This window comes from Thrips palmi, unplaced genomic scaffold, assembly GCF_012932325.1.
Source record: "Thrips palmi isolate BJ-2018 unplaced genomic scaffold, TpBJ-2018v1 HiC_scaffold_7, whole genome shotgun sequence".
NCBI classification, from domain to species: domain Eukaryota; kingdom Metazoa; phylum Arthropoda; class Insecta; order Thysanoptera; family Thripidae; genus Thrips; species Thrips palmi.
In genome coordinates this window covers 3,401,176-3,420,186 of record NW_023144634.1, presented here as the reverse complement: position 1 = coordinate 3,420,186, position 19,011 = coordinate 3,401,176, and the positions used below count along the sequence as shown (strand labels likewise).

General features: G+C 57.7%; 1 protein-coding gene across 7 annotated transcripts in view; it reads right to left on the bottom strand.

Moving 5' to 3' along the window:
* The window catches only part of LOC117652146 (monocarboxylate transporter 3), a 37,030-nt gene that overhangs the window by 3,095 nt on the left and 14,924 nt on the right, over positions 1-19,011 (bottom strand). For 2 of the 7 annotated variants that reach the window (XM_034396832.1, XM_034396831.1), the window contains 9 exons: positions 10,426-10,637; positions 8,947-9,259; positions 8,736-8,879; positions 8,217-8,422; positions 7,605-7,892; positions 5,876-5,998; positions 4,978-5,118; positions 4,598-4,813; positions 102-336 (listed from right to left, as the gene is read on the bottom strand). In XM_034396832.1, the coding sequence (XP_034252723.1) occupies positions 102-336; positions 4,598-4,813; positions 4,978-5,118; positions 5,876-5,998; positions 7,605-7,892; positions 8,217-8,422; positions 8,736-8,879; positions 8,947-9,259; positions 10,426-10,497 (1,738 nt within the window). In that variant the 5' untranslated portion in view covers positions 10,498-10,637. Of the gene's footprint in view, positions 1-101; positions 337-524; positions 1,614-1,686; positions 1,916-1,992; positions 2,175-2,255; positions 2,476-4,597; positions 4,814-4,977; positions 5,119-5,875; positions 5,999-7,604; positions 7,893-8,216; positions 8,423-8,735; positions 8,880-8,946; positions 9,260-10,425; positions 10,638-19,011 lie in introns of those variants that run through there. The other 5 variants (XM_034396827.1, XM_034396830.1, XM_034396834.1 and 2 more) reach the window with 4 other exon arrangements.

The following is a 19,011-nucleotide window of genomic DNA, read 5'->3' as shown; positions in this document are numbered from 1 at the left end:
CAAAGGGAAATCCAAGTAAGAAAGCTGTACATGTTGCGCTTTTTGAAAAACTTGGGTTTGGGCGAAATTTCAAGTTTGACTGAAGAAAAGGCGATACTCACGAGGAGGCTTCTCGTCCACGGCCCCAGTGCCTCCCTGGCCGTACATGGACAGGGAGAGGACGCTCTGGCGGTACCCGGCCAGCGACTTCTGGCTCTGGTACTCGGGCAGGTTGGTGACGGAGCCCGAGTAGAAGATGTCCTTCCTGGACATGGGTCGGATGAGCTCCCTGCGAGCGCGCAACGCGCCCCCGGGGATGCTGAGCTTGCTGCCGGTGTAGCAGGTCTCGGTGTCCACCTGTGCATGGCCATAAACACAGTGAAACTCCACCGCCTCACCCCAAAACACAAACATTAACTCAGAGACACTGCCTGGCCGACTGTCGACACTCAATGGCTGCTGCTAATACCCGTATACAACCTTTCCTACGAAACCTTAAGACAAAATAGTGGGAAGTTAGGGCAGCAGAGGGATGTCCCCAAGAGTAGAAACAGTGGAAACGCTTGTTTTATTATTTGTTACTTATTTACATGACACAAAATAATTATGGCTACATACATAATACAAGGAAATGGCATTTCACATTCATTAAAAATAAAATACGCACGTAGGAAAATAGATTGAAGAGAGACATTACAGTCCTTCATTCTCTTTGGCTAACTGTTATGCTCTCTCATTTTCTAAATTAATTGTTCAAAATGTGGTGGGGGTAACAAACAAAAAAAATCAAACCCGCAAGTCATGATCAAATATATCAAATATATACAAATACTTTGAACCAAAATTTACGGAAGACGAATACTGAACAGGAGCAAACAAGAGTGATGTGTTAAGCCTTTTTGTTCGAATCGTTCACTTTGAACCGCACTCACACCCAGTCACACAGAAATCAAAGTCATTCACACCCACAGCATACTGGCAAGAAAAGCGAACACAGCCTCCCGTTGTACTCCGTGAAAATATCAAACGCAGGAAGCAACTCTTCCTGCGCTACCGCGACCCTCTCATGTTTTCAATCAATCAAAAAAATAAATCAAAGAAACAATTTTGAGTTTGAAACAGTGCTTTAAGAATCGGCATCACAGCGCGGTCCTGCGTGTTCCATTCATCGAGCGAGTCTCCCCGCCGTCCTGGTGGTCTGCTTGGCGTCCCCGGGGAGGGCGTGGCGGCGCGTGGCGGGGCGGGGCGGGGCGGGGGCCCTCACTTGCGGCCGCCCTGAGCCTCCACATCCTTGCTCATTGCGCTCATCTGGATGCCCCCCTCCTCGTCCTCCTCCTCCTGGATGGGGCCCAGGTAGTCCTCGTTGTACTGGTCGTTGCTGATGGGCGGCGGCGGCTGGCACCGCTTCAGGCACGGCACCAGGAAGGACAGGAAGGCGGCGAGTAGGAACATGCCGCCCGCCATGTAGAAGGGGATGTCGTAGGTGCCGGTGGCGTCGTACACCATGCCGGCCACCGGCGAGCCCACCGTGGCGGCGATGCCGCGGAACAGGATGAGCAGGCCGAAGGCGTTGGTCAGCTTGTCCAGGCCCAGCAGGTCCACCAGGATGATGGACGTGAGCGAGATGTAGCCCGCTGCGGACAGAGCGACGCGTCAGACAAGCCTCCGGAAATTCGAGAAGAAGCTTCGAAAGAGGGCGGTACTCACAGATGGACACGGCGAAGACGACGGCGATGGCCATGAAGGCGGCCAGGCTGCCGGCGAAGGGCACGGCGCCGACGCTCAGGCCGCACATGAGCAGGCACACGTTGTTGAGGAGCAGCGAGTCCACCTTGGGCTGGTCGGCCACCCAGCCGCACGCCACTCGGCCCACCGTGTTGACGATGCCGATGACGGAGAGCAGCGCGGCCGCCATGGCGGGCTCCACTTTGCGGACCTGGCGGACACAGAGCGGCCCGGTCAAGCTCAGTCTCTGAGTGCGACAGGGACAGAGCCAACCGCAGTGCGCCTTACCCCGTCCGCGTTGAACTCCGAGGCGGCGGGCACGATGTACACGAACGGCACGTACAGGGCGGCGAAGCCGAAGAAGTTGCTGAAGCCCACGGCCAGGAAGACGGGGTTCGACAAGAGGGAGAAGTCAAGGAGCTGCGCCAGGGCCAGCTTCACGGACATGGGGATGCAGGAGCAGCATTCGGCTGTGGGCAGAAAACGATCACGTCACCGAACCGTCGAGTCTCAGGGAGATTGTTTGAGTCATGCAGGCTAGGCGGACTTACGCGGTGGCGCCTCCCCGGCCTCCACGGCCATGCGCGGCAGCGAGACCACGCTCTGCCGGTAGTTGGCCAGGGACTTCTGGCTCTGGTACTCGCGCAGGTTGGTGATGGAGCCCGAGTAGAAGATGTCCTTGCGCGACAGCGGCCGCACCATTTCCTTGCGCTCGCGGGCCAGCATCATGCTGATGCGGGAGGCCGTCATCACGCTCACGCTGTCCGACAGCTGCAAGAGAGGACGGGGTGAGGCTGGGCGGGGCGGGTCAGTCCTCGGCCCGCGAGGCATGCAAGACGTAAAGCGCACACGCAGGGGTGGCGAACCACAGCCAAAAGAAATTTCGGCCTTTGCGAGGTGCATTTCTCATCAACTATCGTGAGAGTAAACAGCGTCAACATAAGACGACCACAGAAATATTAAAATTGGGTCGTTTGTTTGCTTTTAACTCTCATAGTGCTTGAGATATACACTCCCGAAACCCGAAATATCACTGAGTAATGGACCCCTGCTATGGCGCACTATAAGTTTGTTACTAAAATCTAGAGAAGTGGGTTCTAAAGACACACAGATAAACATAAAACATAAAATTGTTGCCTCGATGAAAATGAAAACAGCGTATTTTTAAGACATAAAATGCCAGCGCAACCTGAGAAAGAACGATGAAGTTGAAATGAACATGGAATGAACATGCGCCCTTTTCATGCAGTGTGGAGGCAAAGGCAAGTGCTCTGTCGAAGGCTCTCTTCTGAAGCAAAGCTGGTCTTCGGCACTGGATCGGTCATTTAAGCTCCTTTTCGGGAATCGGAGCAAACAGTCGCGTGGTCTTGCACGCCCCATCATCAGAAAGAAAATGTTACGCGGTTTTAAACGTCACAGAAAATTAACTGGCTAAAGAAGGACGTGGTCATAAAGCAACTTGAGGCTTAAAAGTTGGAGAAGAAAACGAAAAGTCGGCCACACAAAAGCCAACCGTCTACTGACTACAAGTAAAAGGTTTGTGGTCTTACCTCTGTGGGGCATCCATGAGCCGGGCGAACGCATTTACGGACGTCGCGTTCACAAGAAAGTTAGCGAATCAAGCAGCCCGGCAGAACAAACTCGCGCCAAATTTACGAAACATTCCGCCGTTTGTTTTCCTTTTCAGATTCCCCCACGTGCGCATGCGCAGACGCAGACAGACTTATTCCAACGTCACATTCCCCACGAAAATTTGAGGACGCCGAAAAATCCCCGGAAACGGCTCGGGGAGGCAGAATTCTGGTGTGTAACGCCGAGTTGTCAGCTCGTCTGTTTTTCCATGGGGGGCTGGTTTGAAATTTGAGAGTCTCAGCAATAGAGTTAGCAAGCAAGACTCGAGACAAAAATTGCAACAAAGAGGAACTTTATCCGTCAGCCATTAATTAGAGCGCAAGTGAGACACGTTTCATTGTGATGTGGCTCACAAATGCAAACTTTCTGGCATTGACTGACGGAAAAAAGAAATTCCTGTTGCGTTTTTTTTTCGTGCAGTGCGCTTTGCTGCTGTGGAACGGATATTCCCCCAATTTGACATGCGAATGGACAGGACAACACCACTAAGCATCCACTACTCGACCCCAAAGAAGGCTCCCGGGACATCTCTGTGGTGACCGCTGTGATGCGGAGTCACAGCCCGCCGCCAGGCACACAGAGCTCAACTTTTAAAGTTGTCAAAAGTGCGGCTGGCGCGAGCTGTGCTCCTAATGTTCTGCTCTAGGCGCTAAATGCTTCTGTATGATTTTTTTTATGCGAAATTATTTCAAAGTTTCAAACTCTTCAGACCAAAATTAATTTTCAAAATATATACACAAACAAACAGTACATAAGCATTTAGCGAGTTAAGTTGTGTTAGTATACAGAAAACTGCCTTATGCGTTCGCGCGTTTATTTTAGAATTCATGAAAAAATAAAAATCGAAGCTGTCATTACGCTGCAAGAGAAAACCACAGACAGATGGACGGACAGATGAAGAGACGAACAGACTGACAGATAGAACCACAGACAAATAGACGGACAGAGTGAGTGCCACTGGCCAGGAGATTCGCCTTTTTCAGTTCAAAATAAAATAAGACACATCGTCTAACGATTCGAATTTACCCACAGTTTTAGTGCACCTACCACCGTCCCTTGCAGACCATGGCAGGTAAACAAAAACAAACGCAGGTGCAACAAAAGTCAAATTTTAAAAAAATCAATCAAAATAAAAAATAAAATATAAAAACCAAAAATGGTGACTAGATGGATAAATGTCGTTGTGTCGGGATATTAGCAGCAGCCCCATTGGTCGGCAGTCGTCCGGCGTGGCAGGCGCGCCAGGCGCGCACTCACTCACATCAGTCTTGGACCACATGTCCTCCGCATTGTTGTTAGCGCGACCCGCAAGCGAGGACTTGGACAGGCGGAGGTGGAGCGACTTGCGTACATCACCGTTCGAGGTCATGTTCGGCCGGGAGTTGTTGATGGCGGCCAGCGTGGGCCTGAACCGCTCGCCCGTCGACGTCTTCCGGATCCGGTCGAAGAACGGCACCGACCCGTTCTTGGGCAGCCCCTGCGCACACATTCAGCAAACACTTTCTGAAAAGGGAGGACATGGTTCGTCGAGCGGGTTCAAGTTAGGTTACACTCTTGGTGACACTGTGAAAATTTTGGTCGACAATGTCAAGACGAAGAAATACGTGACAACCCTAACCTAACCTAACCTGAGAGCCGTACCTGTACGTGCGTGGAGAAGGCGGGCTGCGACGCGTTCCTGGGGATGATGCCCCTGGGCGGCACGGCCGTCTCGGACTGCTGCAGGCCGGCTGGGTTGGGCGCCTCGGGGGTCGACACTCTTCTGTCATGCTCTCGCTCCTGCTGGAAGCAATCAAGGAAAGTCATCAGACCCTTTCCGTCTTTTCGCCGCTGACCGCGTGCTTTTGACTTTCGGTTTTCTAACACTCGAAAAAAAGGTAGGAAAAAAAACGTTTCGCGAAAACTATTTCGAGTTCCAAATCTCGCACTGCTTAACAGTGTCGCCTCGAGCTGGAGACTCCAGGTCGGCAAGAGTTACGCCATGCAACAGCATCTTCCCGAGAGAATCCCGACGAGGCGGGGCACGCTGCAAACTCCAACTTACGCTCCCCTAAAGTTTGAGGCTCCGGCATGGCTCCGGGCTGTGGCCGAGGCTGTGGCTACTTACAGATCGGTGGACGCCGAACAAGAGGCAGGCAAGGAAACCGGAACATGCGCCGGCCACTAGTACGGTTCATTATAGTTCATTTGTGCCAAAATAAGCATGCGAAGCTCTACCACGCACTACTCTACCGGTGCTTCACTACTCTGGGCTACGCTACGGGTCGAATTCACACAGAGACCAAAAATACCGCCCGAAGTTGATTTTCCCCGGGGTGGCAGTGACAACTGCGCCGGGATTCGTGTCTTTAGGCCAAAGATGGCGGCAAAGGCAGTGCCTTTCTTTTGCAAAAGAAGTTACGGCGGCTGACTTGTGGTCCCGGAGACAGAGACAGACAGATTGGACTGGGGAGGGCCTAGGGCGGGCCTGGGGCCGCGCCGTGGCGGCCTGGGCGGCCTGGCCCGGGGCATCGGCCTGGAAGGCCTGGAAGGGCAGTACCTTGATCAGGTCCCTCCGCAGCATTTCGTCTTCCTCCTTGAGGTCCTCGACACGACTCTTCTTCCTGCCTCGGGGGACGTCGGGCGGCCGCATTTCATTGGCTCCGTCTTTGGCTTCCTGGACCTACAAACACTGGGGCTGGAGTCCGCGGAACCGCCGAACCGGGCACTAGCTTGCCGCACAGCAAGGACACTGCAAGGACTCGACAGGGAGCTACGTGCGAAAGGCACACATAAGTACTGCAGTAGGGTCAACAATTAGTGAGTTCAAAAAAATTGGAAATTTAATTATTTTTTTAAAATTAATTATTTTTTAAAAAAATCTAGGCTTGCTGTGCGAAACCAGCGTGCGACGGTCAAGTGATTAAAAAGCGACATTCTGGAGGAAGAAGGGCGAAGGACTTGTGGCGAGAGGATGGTTCTTTGAACACGGTTTGGCGGGCCGGAGGGCGGTAGGGATTTGGACGAAAGCGGGAACGGAATTTTCAAGGAAGCCAACTGGAGAAGGGAGGGGAATGTACAAGCACACATTTTGAAATAAGACAATTTACACGGTGTCCCTACGTCGTCGTGTGGACGGCGTTTTAGAGTCATCTCAATGGTCTGTACAAAAGAGTTTTCCAAGGAATAAGAAAACGCTACCTCTGGGACTCTAGAAATTTTGGCGTTACTTCAAAATACAACAGATTCGACAAATTTATCTGGCTAGTCTACTTTCTATTAGCGGTTTTCCCAAAGGCTTTCGGATATGAAGCAAGCACAAAGAGCCGAAAAAGTGTTAGCAGTCCCATCGAGACGAAACAAGATGACCTAGGGGTTTCCTGGCGCATAAAATATTCAGGGTGAGGTCGTTCTCTCTCCCTCATCGTTATAAGATTCTATCAACTTTAAAAATCCAAGCACCAAAAAAGCTGGCTTGTTTAAAAAAAATGAAAAATTTTATGCGCTAAAAAACACCAATACATTTTTTTTAAGAAAAAATCAAACGTTTAGAGTTGGAATTATTAGTGTAGGTATGTGGGAGTACGTCAAGCTAGTGTTAGTGAAAACCTCAGGCTGTGAGTCGCAAACCGGAAACACACACTTACAGTGGGAGCTCAACAACACTAGGCACTTACTTCCAACGCTGTTATGCAGACCGCCAACAAGTGTATGACTTACTCGCCCAGAGGGCGTGGCGGGGAATTGTGAGGAGAAATTGGCCACTGCACTAATACAGTGGCGCGGCCGAGGATTGTGTCTGTGTGTGTGAGTGTGTAATTTATTTCTATCAGTGTTAGCACATCAGCTACATTTACTGCAAAGTCGAGGCCGCTTGCGAAATTCAGGCGGGCTATCATTTCGTCAACAGGCGCAGGTAGCGGGGGCACGGGTGCCGTGAGGCAGTGACTGACACGCCTGCCAAGCGGTGGCAGGGCACGGCACGGCACAGCGCGGCGCGTACAGTACGAGCCAGACAAATTTAGACGCACGCCTGATGGCCCGATGGGTGGGTGGGATGATCGCTATTAGGCCCATCAATACGGAGTGATTCCTTCCCACAAAAAAATCTAGCAGCGCGCTTCTTTGCTAGTTTCGTGCCAAGTGTTGTGTGTTTTTTGGGTGCCTCAGTGCCAGAATTGTTTTAGAAACTTTTGTCTTGGCCTTTTCTGCCCCGGTAGCCCGCACCCCGTGGTCTGGCCCTGGTGCGGTGTCTGTGGTTGTGGTCGTGCCGCCGGTGGCGCCCGTACCTTAGCCTCGGTGATGGTGGGCAGGGTGGGCACGGTGGGCAGCGGGTTGACCGGGGTGCCGGGCACCAGCTGGTCCAGGTTGAAGGACGAGTGCACGCCGGGGTCGATGTTGATGGGCATCTTGAGGCGCTTCTCCATGGAGCCGTCGGGCAGCTGCACCACGAAGTAGGAGCCGCCGATGGAGCCGCGCTCCATCTGGAAGCGCTTCTCCTCGGCCATTCGCTGCAGCAGCGGCTTCACGCCGGGGCCCTTGGGGAACTCCAGGGGCCGCATCAGCGCGCCGAACACCTGGGGCGGAACACAGAACGGGGAGGGTCAGCCACGACGGCCTGCTGGAGGTACTCCGGGCCCGAGAGCCCCTCGGGCCGGGGGTATCCACGGCCTCGTCTTCACTTTCACAGTGGTGCCGCTCGGCTCGGCTCGGCTCGGCGAGGGCGACCCCCCGGCAGGCAGGCAAGACGTCCACCTGAACGCCCCCATGGACTGCGGGCTGCCTACCCGGCCGAGCAAGGCGCGGCGGCGCGGCCAGGCGTGGCGCTCGAGGCACTGACGCTGGACGCTGTTGCCGCGCGCTGCCAGTGCACAGTCTACACAGTGTACACACGGACTCACCGCGCACTTGAGGATGAGCCCCGCGAGGATGAGGTTGGCGCCCTGCCAGCCGTACATGTCCAGGAGCTTGTCGGCGAGCGGCGCGAAGGCGAAGGTGCCGACGCCAGAGCCGCAGACCGCGATGCCCGTGGCCAGCGACCGCTTCGTCTCGAAGTAGTAGCCGACGCACACCACGGCGGGCAGGTAGATGAGGCCGAAACCGAGTCCTGGACAAGGAGAGCGAGGGGGTCTTGGTCTTGAACCGGACGGACCACAGTGGGCCAGAAGCCGGTGGAGGCGGCCAAAACTCTAGACGCGTTTCGAGCTCCAGAGTCGCTAAAAAGGCCTCGAAACGAACGTGTGACCCCACCAATGGATTCCTCGTTCGGAGAGCAATCCATTGGTGGGATCACACATTCGGTTCGAGTCCTGCTTTGCGACTCTGGAGCTCAAAACAAGTCCAGAGTTTTGGCCGCCTCCACAGGCTTCTGGCTCACTGTGCGGACCTCCCGTGACGACGGCAAGAAGAACGTGACTTACCTCCCATGACGCCGTACGTGAGCATGAGGACTTTAATGTTCGGGGAGAAGGTACTGAGGACGAAGGCGGCGCAGCCGATGATGCTGCCCGCTATGCACACCGCGCGGCACCCGTATTTGTTGGTGAGCGCGCTCACGATTGGTCCTGCAACAAGGGATCGTTCAATACACCGCCAGACTTTCGCCCCTCGCTGAAACGGACGAAAACTTACCCGCGCTGAGGTAGACCCCCGACAGCAAGGAGCCGACCCACGACACCGTGCCGGGGCTCTCGTGGAAGTGGTCGGCGAACTTCTGCAGGAAGATGCCGAACGTGTAGGCGATGCCGTCCACGATCATGTTGCACATGAAGGAGGCGAACACGACGACCCAGCCGTAGCCGCCGTCGGGCGGCGGCGGGAGGTCGTGGTAGTCGCATAGCGACAGGTCGTCCTCGCCGGGGGAGGTGGGGTCGCCGTCGGCGAAGTCCCGGCCGTCCCTCGTCAGCCGGGTGTTCTCCTCGCCGCACGAGCACTCGCTCTCCGTCTGCAACACGAAGCAGGGCGCCGCCGTCAGCCAGGACAGCCAGGACACAACCAAAGGCCAGAGAGTCGCCGGGGTAATTGGAGGGCTTTGCGCGCCGAACTGGAAGCAAAGGCGGAATCGGACCCGGAGAGTGCCCTACAGTGGAGTGTGCCCGCCGCGGCAGCGCAGCCAAGGCCCCGCCAAGGCCAAGGCAAAACAAACTTAAAGGCCAAGCGTATTAAAAAAGTTGCGCGGCCAAGCGCGCCGGGCGCGCCATCGCGGCGTCGAAAGCCGTGGAGATTGACGGGGTACGGGGGCTCGAGGAAGTTGGAGGAGAGCAGAGCGGGTCGAACACCAAAGGCTGCAGGGGCTGCAGGGGCGGTTCGCGGCCCCCTTTGCGGTCCAGTACCTCACGGCTGTCCAGCCAAGCGGTAACCGCCAGTGCAGGCGGCGTCGGCGCGGCGTCTCTCAGGCACTGATGATGTTTACCAACTGGGACCTCCGCCTGGGACTCACGTCACACGCCAGGGGGCGGGGGTCGCTCCGGCCGGGGGCTGCCCGGGGCCTGGACTCGGACTCGAGGGAGGCGAGGCGTGGGCGCCGCCAGACGGCCGCTCGCTCCGTCTCTCTCGCTCCCGTGCGCGACGCCCCACGAGTGCGAGAGAGACAGCGCGCGGCCGGCGTGACGTGCTTGACGGACGCCCCCTTAACCCTGTGGCTGGAATGCGAAGTACACTGCCAAGGCCGCTTCCGCCGGCACGTCGCTGCTATCGTCGTGGGCTTGCCGGGCTTGCCGGGCGGTATCGGACGTTACCCTTGCCTTGCGGCCCGCTTCGCGCTCCGCCCCAATTTGGGCCATTTGCGCGTTTGCACGGCGCCGATAATGCCTCACCAGTGGCGCGGCGTGGAAACGGCGCCTCTCTCCGGCCGCCCGTCTTCGGAGTTGGCGCAACTTCGTCTCCGTCTTTAGGTCCTGACTCCGTTTTGCGAGATGCGGCACCCTGGCCGAGAGGGTCGATGCGACCGTCGAAACTTGCGATCTCTTGTCGGCCGCGCTGCGTTGGCTGCAACCTGATTCCGAGAGTCGTTTCCCTCGCTGTCTCTCGCACCTATGAGTGCTAGAGAGACAGAGCGGCGAAAACGACTCTCGGATTGAGTCTGCTGCCTGACTGGCTGCGCTTACTCACCCGGCTGACTTTCCGGAAGCGAGGCATGATGGGCTGGCTGCGGGAGGTGGTGAGGGGCTTGGTGGCCGACATGGTGTCGTCGTCGGGGCCCTCGGGGCCCTCGGGGGGACTAGGCCGCTAGGGGGGACTTCACCACCGCGCGGTCCTTCTACACCTTCGCGTCATCGGTCACTGTTCGCCGCCACGCTGGACCCGCTGACTCTCTGTCGACGCTGCAGGAGGAGAAGCGGGTGTTGACGTCGCTGCTGCTGGCGCTGCTGGCCGGCGATGAGGCGAGGGAGGGACTGGCCGTGGTTCCGGGGCGCGGGGCGCGCAGCGCGCTGGCCAGTGGAGTGGACAGGGGCGTGACACGACCCGCCGCGCAAATATTCAACCCCCACCACTCGCAGATAGTTCGCTCTGCCTGCACTGCCTGCACTGCCGCCCGGGCGGACCGCACACCGCACACGCAGGCCGCGTGCCGGAGCCCGGGACACGCACGACCCTTCCAAAATCGAAAACCCCAATCGAGAACTGGTGCACTCGTCTATGTTCCTCTAGTCTGGAGGCGAGCCTAGAGTCGAGCCGGGCCGGCTGGAGAGGAACGGAACCTCGTGTATTTCCGCTGCGATAATCCCGACCGGCCGCGGCCGCGGAACGGAGCACTGCGGAGCGACTCGCGGCGGTCAGCGCAGTGTACAGTGGTACAGTGTACACGGCCAGGGGCGTAGCCGCGCAGCCAGCGCCGCCCCGGCAGTGCGTGCGACAAGGACAGACGGTGTCGCTCGGTCGGACTGCTGGCGCTGCTGGCTGCTCTAGAGCGCCGCTGCTTTCCCGCCATTTCTAAATCAGCTGACTGCGTGCGCCGAGTGCCTGCCGGCCTGCCGCTTGCCGCTCCCCTCCCTTCGCCGCGGCGAGGCGAGGCGTCGGGCTGCGGTGTGCGGTCGCCGCGTCGCCGCGTCGCCGAGTCGCCATGGGCTGGGCTGTTGGACTGGCGACGCTCCGCCCGGCGCGGCCACACCGCCGCACGCGAGGAGTCGGTCGGTGGTTCTGTCCCGTCCCCGCGACCACGGCGAGGAGGCGCGACTCGGAGAGAGGAAAGGTTAGGGTCGTCGGGAGGCTAGCCGGCGAGCACCTCGGGGTGGGTGGAGTGGCGGTACGGCGAACGGCGGTCGGCCTTCTATATATACACCTTGCGAAGCGCACCGAGCGCGCCGTGCCTGCCTCGGCCTGCCCACGGCACAGCGCCCTCGGTGAGGAAACAAGGAAACCGCCCAGGGCGTACCACGGTGCCATGACCGCAGCGCCGCGCAGCGCCCAGTGACTCAGGCCTCAGGCCGTTATCACCCCGTCCAGCAGGGAGCGGCCGTAAGCGAAGCGGCCAATCACAGGGCTGCCTTTCGAACTTGGCGCCAAAGTTGGCGGCCGCGGACTGCGGGCTGGACGGGCTGCCTGCCTCCGCGGCGCTCCGCGGGGCCGGTGCCGCGCGACGCCGCTTTCACTCGCAAGGCGACGCGGGCCGCGCGCAAGGCTCATTCCGAGCGGGGCGTCCCATGGGTGCGAGAGGGACAGAGCGACGGGTTCCATCCACATCGCTCGGAAGCAGCCTGGTGGAACCGCACCGTGGTGGTGGCCTTCCTGCCGGCGCGGCATGCCCACACACACATTCGCACACAAACGCGTTTATAAAGTCTTCGCCTAGATGGCGGCGCTGCGCTCCGAGATAGGGAAAGGACCACAGAGCCTCAGTTTACGGAGCAGACATTTTGCAGTGATCGCGCAGACGCATTCAGCCCGCGCATCCTGGGCAGGGCCGGGCAGGGCCGGGCAGGGCCGGCAGCCTTGGCGAGCCGAGCCGGCTAGTCGATGATGCAGGTGTTGTCCGCCTTGTCCAGCAGCGCCATCGCCGCGCCATCGCTGCCGGCACGCGGCGCGCGACACGCCGACTAGTCGACACGCCCCCGGCCGCGGAAGCGCCGCGTCGAGACGACACGCGCGTGCGTCGCGCGGCCTTGGCGGCACGTCGCGGCGCGCCGCACAAGGGGTAACCAACTCAAGATTTTCATTTACACTGATTATATTTAGAGTATGATTACATGTGATTGCTTTTGATTATTTTATTATTTATCATTGATTATAGCAGGTTATTATGTTGCTTATTGAGAAATATTGGGGATTATTTGAGCGCCGACCTCGGACTCGGAAAGCTGTTAAAGTGTCGGAAATTCAATACTGGTGACTTTGGGCAGCCACTGCGTCAAATTTAGTTGCGGTCATAGGCCTTTCCTCGACGCCTTACTATTCTGAAGACCCTACTCTTTCATGCCCCGCCTCGGGAAGGCTTTGACCGCTGATAGTTTGGGAGCAGTGGTCTCGCAAAAATGGTCAAAAAGTGAATGAATTTCAGAAAATCACCGTTTTTGCTGACTTTGAGCGGTCACTGCATCCAATTTAGTTGCGGTCAAAGGCCTCCCTCGACGCCTTACTATTCTGAAGACCCTACTCTTTTATGCCCCGCCTCGGGAAGGCTTTGACCGCTGATAGTTTGGGAGCAGTGGTCTCGCAAAAATGGTCAAAAAATGAATGAATTTCAGAAAATCACCGTTTTTGCTGACTTTGAGCGGTTACTGCATCCAATTTAGTTGCGGTCAAAGGCCTCCCTCGACGCCTTACTATTCTGAAGACCCTACTCTTTCATGCCCCGCCTCGGGAAGGCTTTGACCGCTGATAGTTTGGGAGCAGTGGTCTCGCAAAAATGGTCAAAAAGTGAATGAATTTCAGAAAATCACCGTTTTTGCTGACTTTGAGCGGTTACTGCATCCAATTTAGTTGCGGTCAAAGGCCTCCCTCGACGCCTTACTATTCTGAAGACCCTACTCTTTTATGCCCCGCCTCGGGAAGGCTTTGACCGCAGATAGTTTGGGAGCAGTGGTCTCGCAAAAATGGTCAAAAAGTGAATGAATTTCAGAAAATCACCGTTTTTGCTGACTTTGAGCGGTTACTGCATCCAATTTAGTTGCGGTCAAAGGCCTCCCTCGACGCCTTACTATTCTGAAGACCCTACTCTTTTATGGCCCGCCTCGGGAAGGCTTTGACCGCTGATAGTTTGGGAGCAGTGGTCTCGCAAAAATGGTCAAAAAGTGAATGAATTTCAGAAAATCACCGTTTTGCTGACTTTGAGCGGTTACTGCATCCAATTTAGTTGCGGTCAAAGGCCTCCCTCGACGCCTTACTATTCTGAAGACCCTACTCTTTTAGGCCCGCCTCGGGAAGGCTTTGACCGCGATAGTTTGGGAGCAGTGGTCTCGCAAAAATGGTCAAAAGTGAATGAATTTCAGAAAATCACCGTTTTTGCTGACTTTGAGCGGTTACTGCATCCAATTTAGTTGCGGTCAAAGGCCTCCCTCGACGCCTTACTATTCTGAAGACCCTACTTTTAGCCCCGCCTCGGGAAGGCTTTGACCGCAGATAGTTTGGGAGCAGTGGTCTCGCAAAAATGGTCAAACAGTGAATGAATTTCAGAAATCACCGTTTTTGCTGACTTTGCGCGGTTACTGCATCCAATTTAGTTGCGGTCAAGGCCTCCCTCGACGCCTTACTATTCTGAAGACCCTACTCTTTTAAGGCCGCCTCGGGAAGGCTTTGACCGCAGATAGTTTGGGAGCAGTGGTCTCGCAAAAATGGTCAAAAATGAATGAATTTCAGAAAATCACCGTTTTGCTGACTTTGCGCGGTTACTGCATCCAATTTAGTTGCGGTCAAAGGCCTCCCTCGACGCCTTACTATTCTGAAGACCCTACTCTTTCATGCCCCGCCTCGGGAAGGCTTTGACCGCTGATAGTTTGGGAGCAGTGGTCTCGCAAAAATGGTCAAAAAGTGAATGAATTTCAGAAAATCGCCGTTTTTGCTGACTTTGAGCGGTTACTGCATCCAATTTAGTTGCGGTCAAAGGCCTCCCTCGACGCCTTACTATTCTGAAGACCCTACTATTTTAAGGCCCGCCTCGGGAAGGCTTTGACCGCAGATAGTTTGGGAGCAGTGGTCTCGCAAAAATGGTCAAACAGTGAATGAATTTCAGAAAATCACCGTTTTTGCTGACTTTGAGCGGTTACTGCATCCAATTTAGTTGCGGTCAAAGGCCTCCCTCGACGCCTTACTATTCTGAAGACCCTACTCTTTTATGCCCCGCCTCGGGAAGGCTTTGACCGCAGATAGTTTGGGAGCAGTGGTCTCGCAAAAATGGTCAAAAAGTGAATGAATTTCAGAAAATCACCGTTTTTGCTGACTTTGCGCGGTTACTGCATCCAATTTAGTTGCGGTCAAAGGCCTCCCTCGACGCCTTACTATTCTGAAGACCCTACTCTTTTATGCCCCGCCTCGGGAAGGCTTTGACCGCTGATAGTTTGGGAGCAGTGGTCTCGCAAAAATGGTCAAAAGTGATTGAATCCCCGAAAGTATGATTGTCATTTCATTGGATGATGTTGATTATTTCACTGATCACCAACTAGACGTGCAATGATTATCTTGAGTTGGGTGCCCCTTGACGACGCACGCGTGCATCCAGAAAAGGCCCCCGGCGCCGAGTTGCCACTGGACGAGGAACCCAATTCCAGCAGTGTCCACAGACAACCCGTTACATAGTAACCCGCGAATGGCGCGAATGTTCCGAGAGCACGGAGGTAACTCCTCCCCGCCCCGCCGACGAGGCGCCGTGCGGAATCGACAGCCAGAGGTGGCGCGTGCAGTGTACGCAGTGTACGCAGTGTATGCACAGAGCCAGGAAGTCCCTCGCGCGGAAAAGGGTCTCGTCTGCGGCGGACACGTGTCGCACGCGCGTGTGTTTGCTCCGGCCGCTCCCACGGCCCCGAGGGCCGCCCCGCCCCGCCCCGCCCCGCCCTCGCGGTGCCCTCCCTTCACTCCGACTCCGGCCGAAAGGAGTGGACAGATACGAGGCGAAGATGCCCCCTGAACCGTCCAAACAGCCCGCCGTGTTTGAGGTCTGGTAAGCCCCATCACTGGCACACTTGCGCAACGACACTGGGAAAAACATTAAACGGCCAATTCTAACCCCTCACAAAAGCAAAAATTCTGGAAAAAAATTTACCCCGAGTGTAACCGAACAGTAGCTCCATAAATCGCGCACATGAGAGTGTTTCTCGTAAAAACAAACGCGAAGGCAAAAGAAAAATGGCGCGACAATATTGAATGGCGGCGCGGGGATTCGAACCCGAGTGCCCCGACATCTGAAACGGCACGTCCGGCGGCGGTGCGGCCGGATGAGTGACTACCAACACGGGGGCGGCATGGCCTGGCCTGGCCTGGCATGGCCTGGCATGGCGGTTCGGTTCACGAGGACGACGTATTCAAGTCCAGCGAGTCCGCAGTCTGTCCGTCCGTCCGTCTGTCTGTCTGTCTGTGTGTCAGCACGCAGCTGGGCGGCAGCTGACTGGTATGCGCCTGACCCAGTGCCACTGGTTCCTCCTCTCAAGGCCGTCGCTCGACAGCTCGCACTGCCAACGTGTTCCAAACCACTCACACTGCGCTAGCTGCGCTCATGTTCGCCCGGCTGCCGTTTTGCCGCTAGAACTCCACGACCGGGGCGCCAGATGTGCAAACGGCTCCCACCCCGGCAAGGCCCTCGCGGCCGCGCTGGGCTGCACGGTGGGCCAGAAGACCGGTGGAGGCGGTCAAAATCCCGGACGCGGTTTGAGTTCCAGAGTCGCTAAATGGGACTCGAACCCAACGTGTGACCCCACAAATGGATTGCCCTTCGAACGAGGAATCCATTGGTGGGGTCACACTTTCGGTTCGAGTCCTGTTTAGCGACTCTGGAACTCAAAACGCGTCTAGAGTTTTGTCCCACTGTGCTGCGCTGCGCTGGGCTGGGCTCGATGCCCCTTGCACTCGCCTCTAGCCGCTCTAGCTCTGCGTGCTCCGCTTGGTGCGCTGCGCGCTGCGCTCCCCACAGAGTTCTATAAGTGTCCGCGCCCCGCCCCCCTCCCCCTCCGCGACGACGACCATGCACCAGTCAGGGGCCTGCTATGGACGCCGAGGCATAACCAGGGAACAACACAGAGCCAATCTGCTGGATGGGGCCTGGAAGGCGAACGGGCCGAACCCGGCCGATAATGTGGTTCAAGTTCGTTGGAGGCTCCAAGCCCGCACGGCCGCTCCATCCATCCACACTACAGATAAACTCCACGCCTGTCAATTTCATCCCCCTTCTCCACGCGACCTTGTTGTTTGTTTTGTTTTTGTTTTTTCGCAGTGTGCGCACAATGCCAATGTCACCTGCCGCTGTCCTGTGGCGCAAACAGGCCGTTCAGGCGGCGCGCGGTGCCGGGTAGGCACGTAGGCCTTTGTACAGAACGTTTTGAAACGAGCCCCGGCCGGGCCGGGCCGACCCAAAGCCCGGCCGGGAGAGCGAACTGAAAATACAGACTTTTCTCTGTTCACTGTTGTCGCAGCCGGGCGAGGCCGCACAAACACTGCGAAAGAAAATTCGGACCGGTATTGTCTTTGATTTTGATTTTCTTTGAGATGTGTCCTTGGGGCGCGGGCGTTCCGCGAAATGGCGTTCTGTCTCATCGAACGGCCCGCGCCGCGCGTCCCGCCCGCGAAACCTCCCCTTGCTTACGAGACAGCACGCCGCCGGCCGCCCAAAAAAGCCGGCACGCCGTTACGTCACCGCGTCCACCCCCTCGAGACCGAGTCCCGGTCGCTCTGTCTCTCTCGCACTCGAGGGCCGGCCCGTAGGAGTGCGAGAGAGACAGAGCGACGCGCCTGCTGGCAGCGAGCGGGGATGCCTGTTCGCAGTGGCGGAGAATTACGTGCCTGAGCGACTTCGGCGAGACCGGCCGGCGGCCGGCCGGCCGCCCCCGCCAAAGCGCGGCCGAAGCACGAAGCGGGCGGGGGAGAAGTATCAATTAGCGGCAGTAATGACTCCGCCGACCGCGGACGGCGGGACGCGGCGGGACGCGGCGGACGTTGACCGAACGCAGCCGGAGAGTCGGGCGCGGCGTCGGGGTGTCGCCGTGTGACGAAACGACGAAACCCTGGACCGCTTCCAAATGCCAGTGTGGTGCCGGTCTAGGCCTGCCGGCCTGCCAATGCCACCGCGCGGCCCCGGCCACCAAGTGCAAGGAGTGCAACGCTCGGGGTGGAGGCTCATGGCAAGGCTCGCGTACAGTCAAAAGGAAAACAGTTCGTATTATTATTTTCCCGCTCTATCCCGAAAAAAGAGGGCAGAGTGGAAACAGCAACTCCCCGCGGCACAAACAAATTAAGGAGTTCCAGGAACTGACCTACATTCGCAAACAAGAGGGGCCGGGCCGCGCCCGGAAAAACGGAAAAACTAAAACAGCCCCTCGTCCGCCGTGGGCGGGTGTTACGGTGGCGCTCCGTCCGAGTGCGAGAGAGACAGGGCGACGACGCGGTGCGCGGGCAGAGCGAGGCGGCCGAGGCGACGCCGTCTGCGCATCAAGACAGGTGGCAGAATGTATAGAGTTGCCTCCGGATCGGGTATCGGCAGTCCGGCGAGGCGTGGCACTACCAGTGCACTGCCAGTGCCGCACTGGGGCGCGGTGGGCTCAGTGTTGCCACATCAGTAGGCAAAAACGGCCACGACACACGAGTGTCGATAGGGTTGCCAACCTCGGGCGTGGGAATTTTGGCCTTACTGACGTGCGGCGACACTGGCCTGCCCAGTGGAGCTCGGTCCCTGGGGATCCCAACATCCCTTGTCAGTCTGCGACCAGCGACCGGACCGTGGGGCCCGCCCTTCACCTGGTGGTGGTGGTTGGGGGGGGGGGCAATTCGATTGGGCCACGGCGCCACTGCCAGCACAAGCCGGGGGACTTCGGCACCTTGGCGTTGTCGCCCCCGCGTGCAAGTGCATGGTCCTGCCCACTCCGAGTAACGAGTTGGAGCTCAGCTGGCCCGAGGCAGCGCAGCAGCGACCGGCTGTTCCTCAGGGGAAAATTCCGCCGTCTCTCTCGCACTCCGAGCGTCCCCCTGGTGTGCGAGAGAGACAGAATGACGCTGCTGGCGCACCTCGCAGGGCCCCGGATCAGCCCCGTGACGTCACAAGCCACGCCCACGCGGCGGGACGGCACGGCGGGCACGGCGCCCCTCCCCCAAGGGCCAGGGCCGGAGGGCCCCGCAGTCGACTCGGCGCCCTGCCCGGCCGCCCCGCCCCGCCCGGCCCCGCCCCGCGACTTACAGGTTGCACCTTGGCACACCCCACCCCATTGAAATGGCTCGGCCCGGCTTGGCCTGGCCTGCATGCTGGTTGTGACAGCACGGCCGCACTGGGCCACAGAACCGCTTCCCGGGGTGTTCCCGGGGTGTTCCCGGGGTGTTCCCGGGGTGTTCCCGGGGTGTTCCTGGGCGTTCCGCGCGGAGAACGGCCAAAACAATCACTTTGGCGCGGTGCTCCCGCTGCCATGCCGCCTCGCTCGGCGTGTAATGAGTGCTGGCGTGGTATCGGGTGTCCCGGCGGCGACGCCCATGGCAAAGCTCACGCCTCACCAGCAGTCGCCAACATTCGCTTCGCCCACCACGAGGCACGCCGAGTGATAAGTGCAAACCCAGCAAACCTCGCGCTAG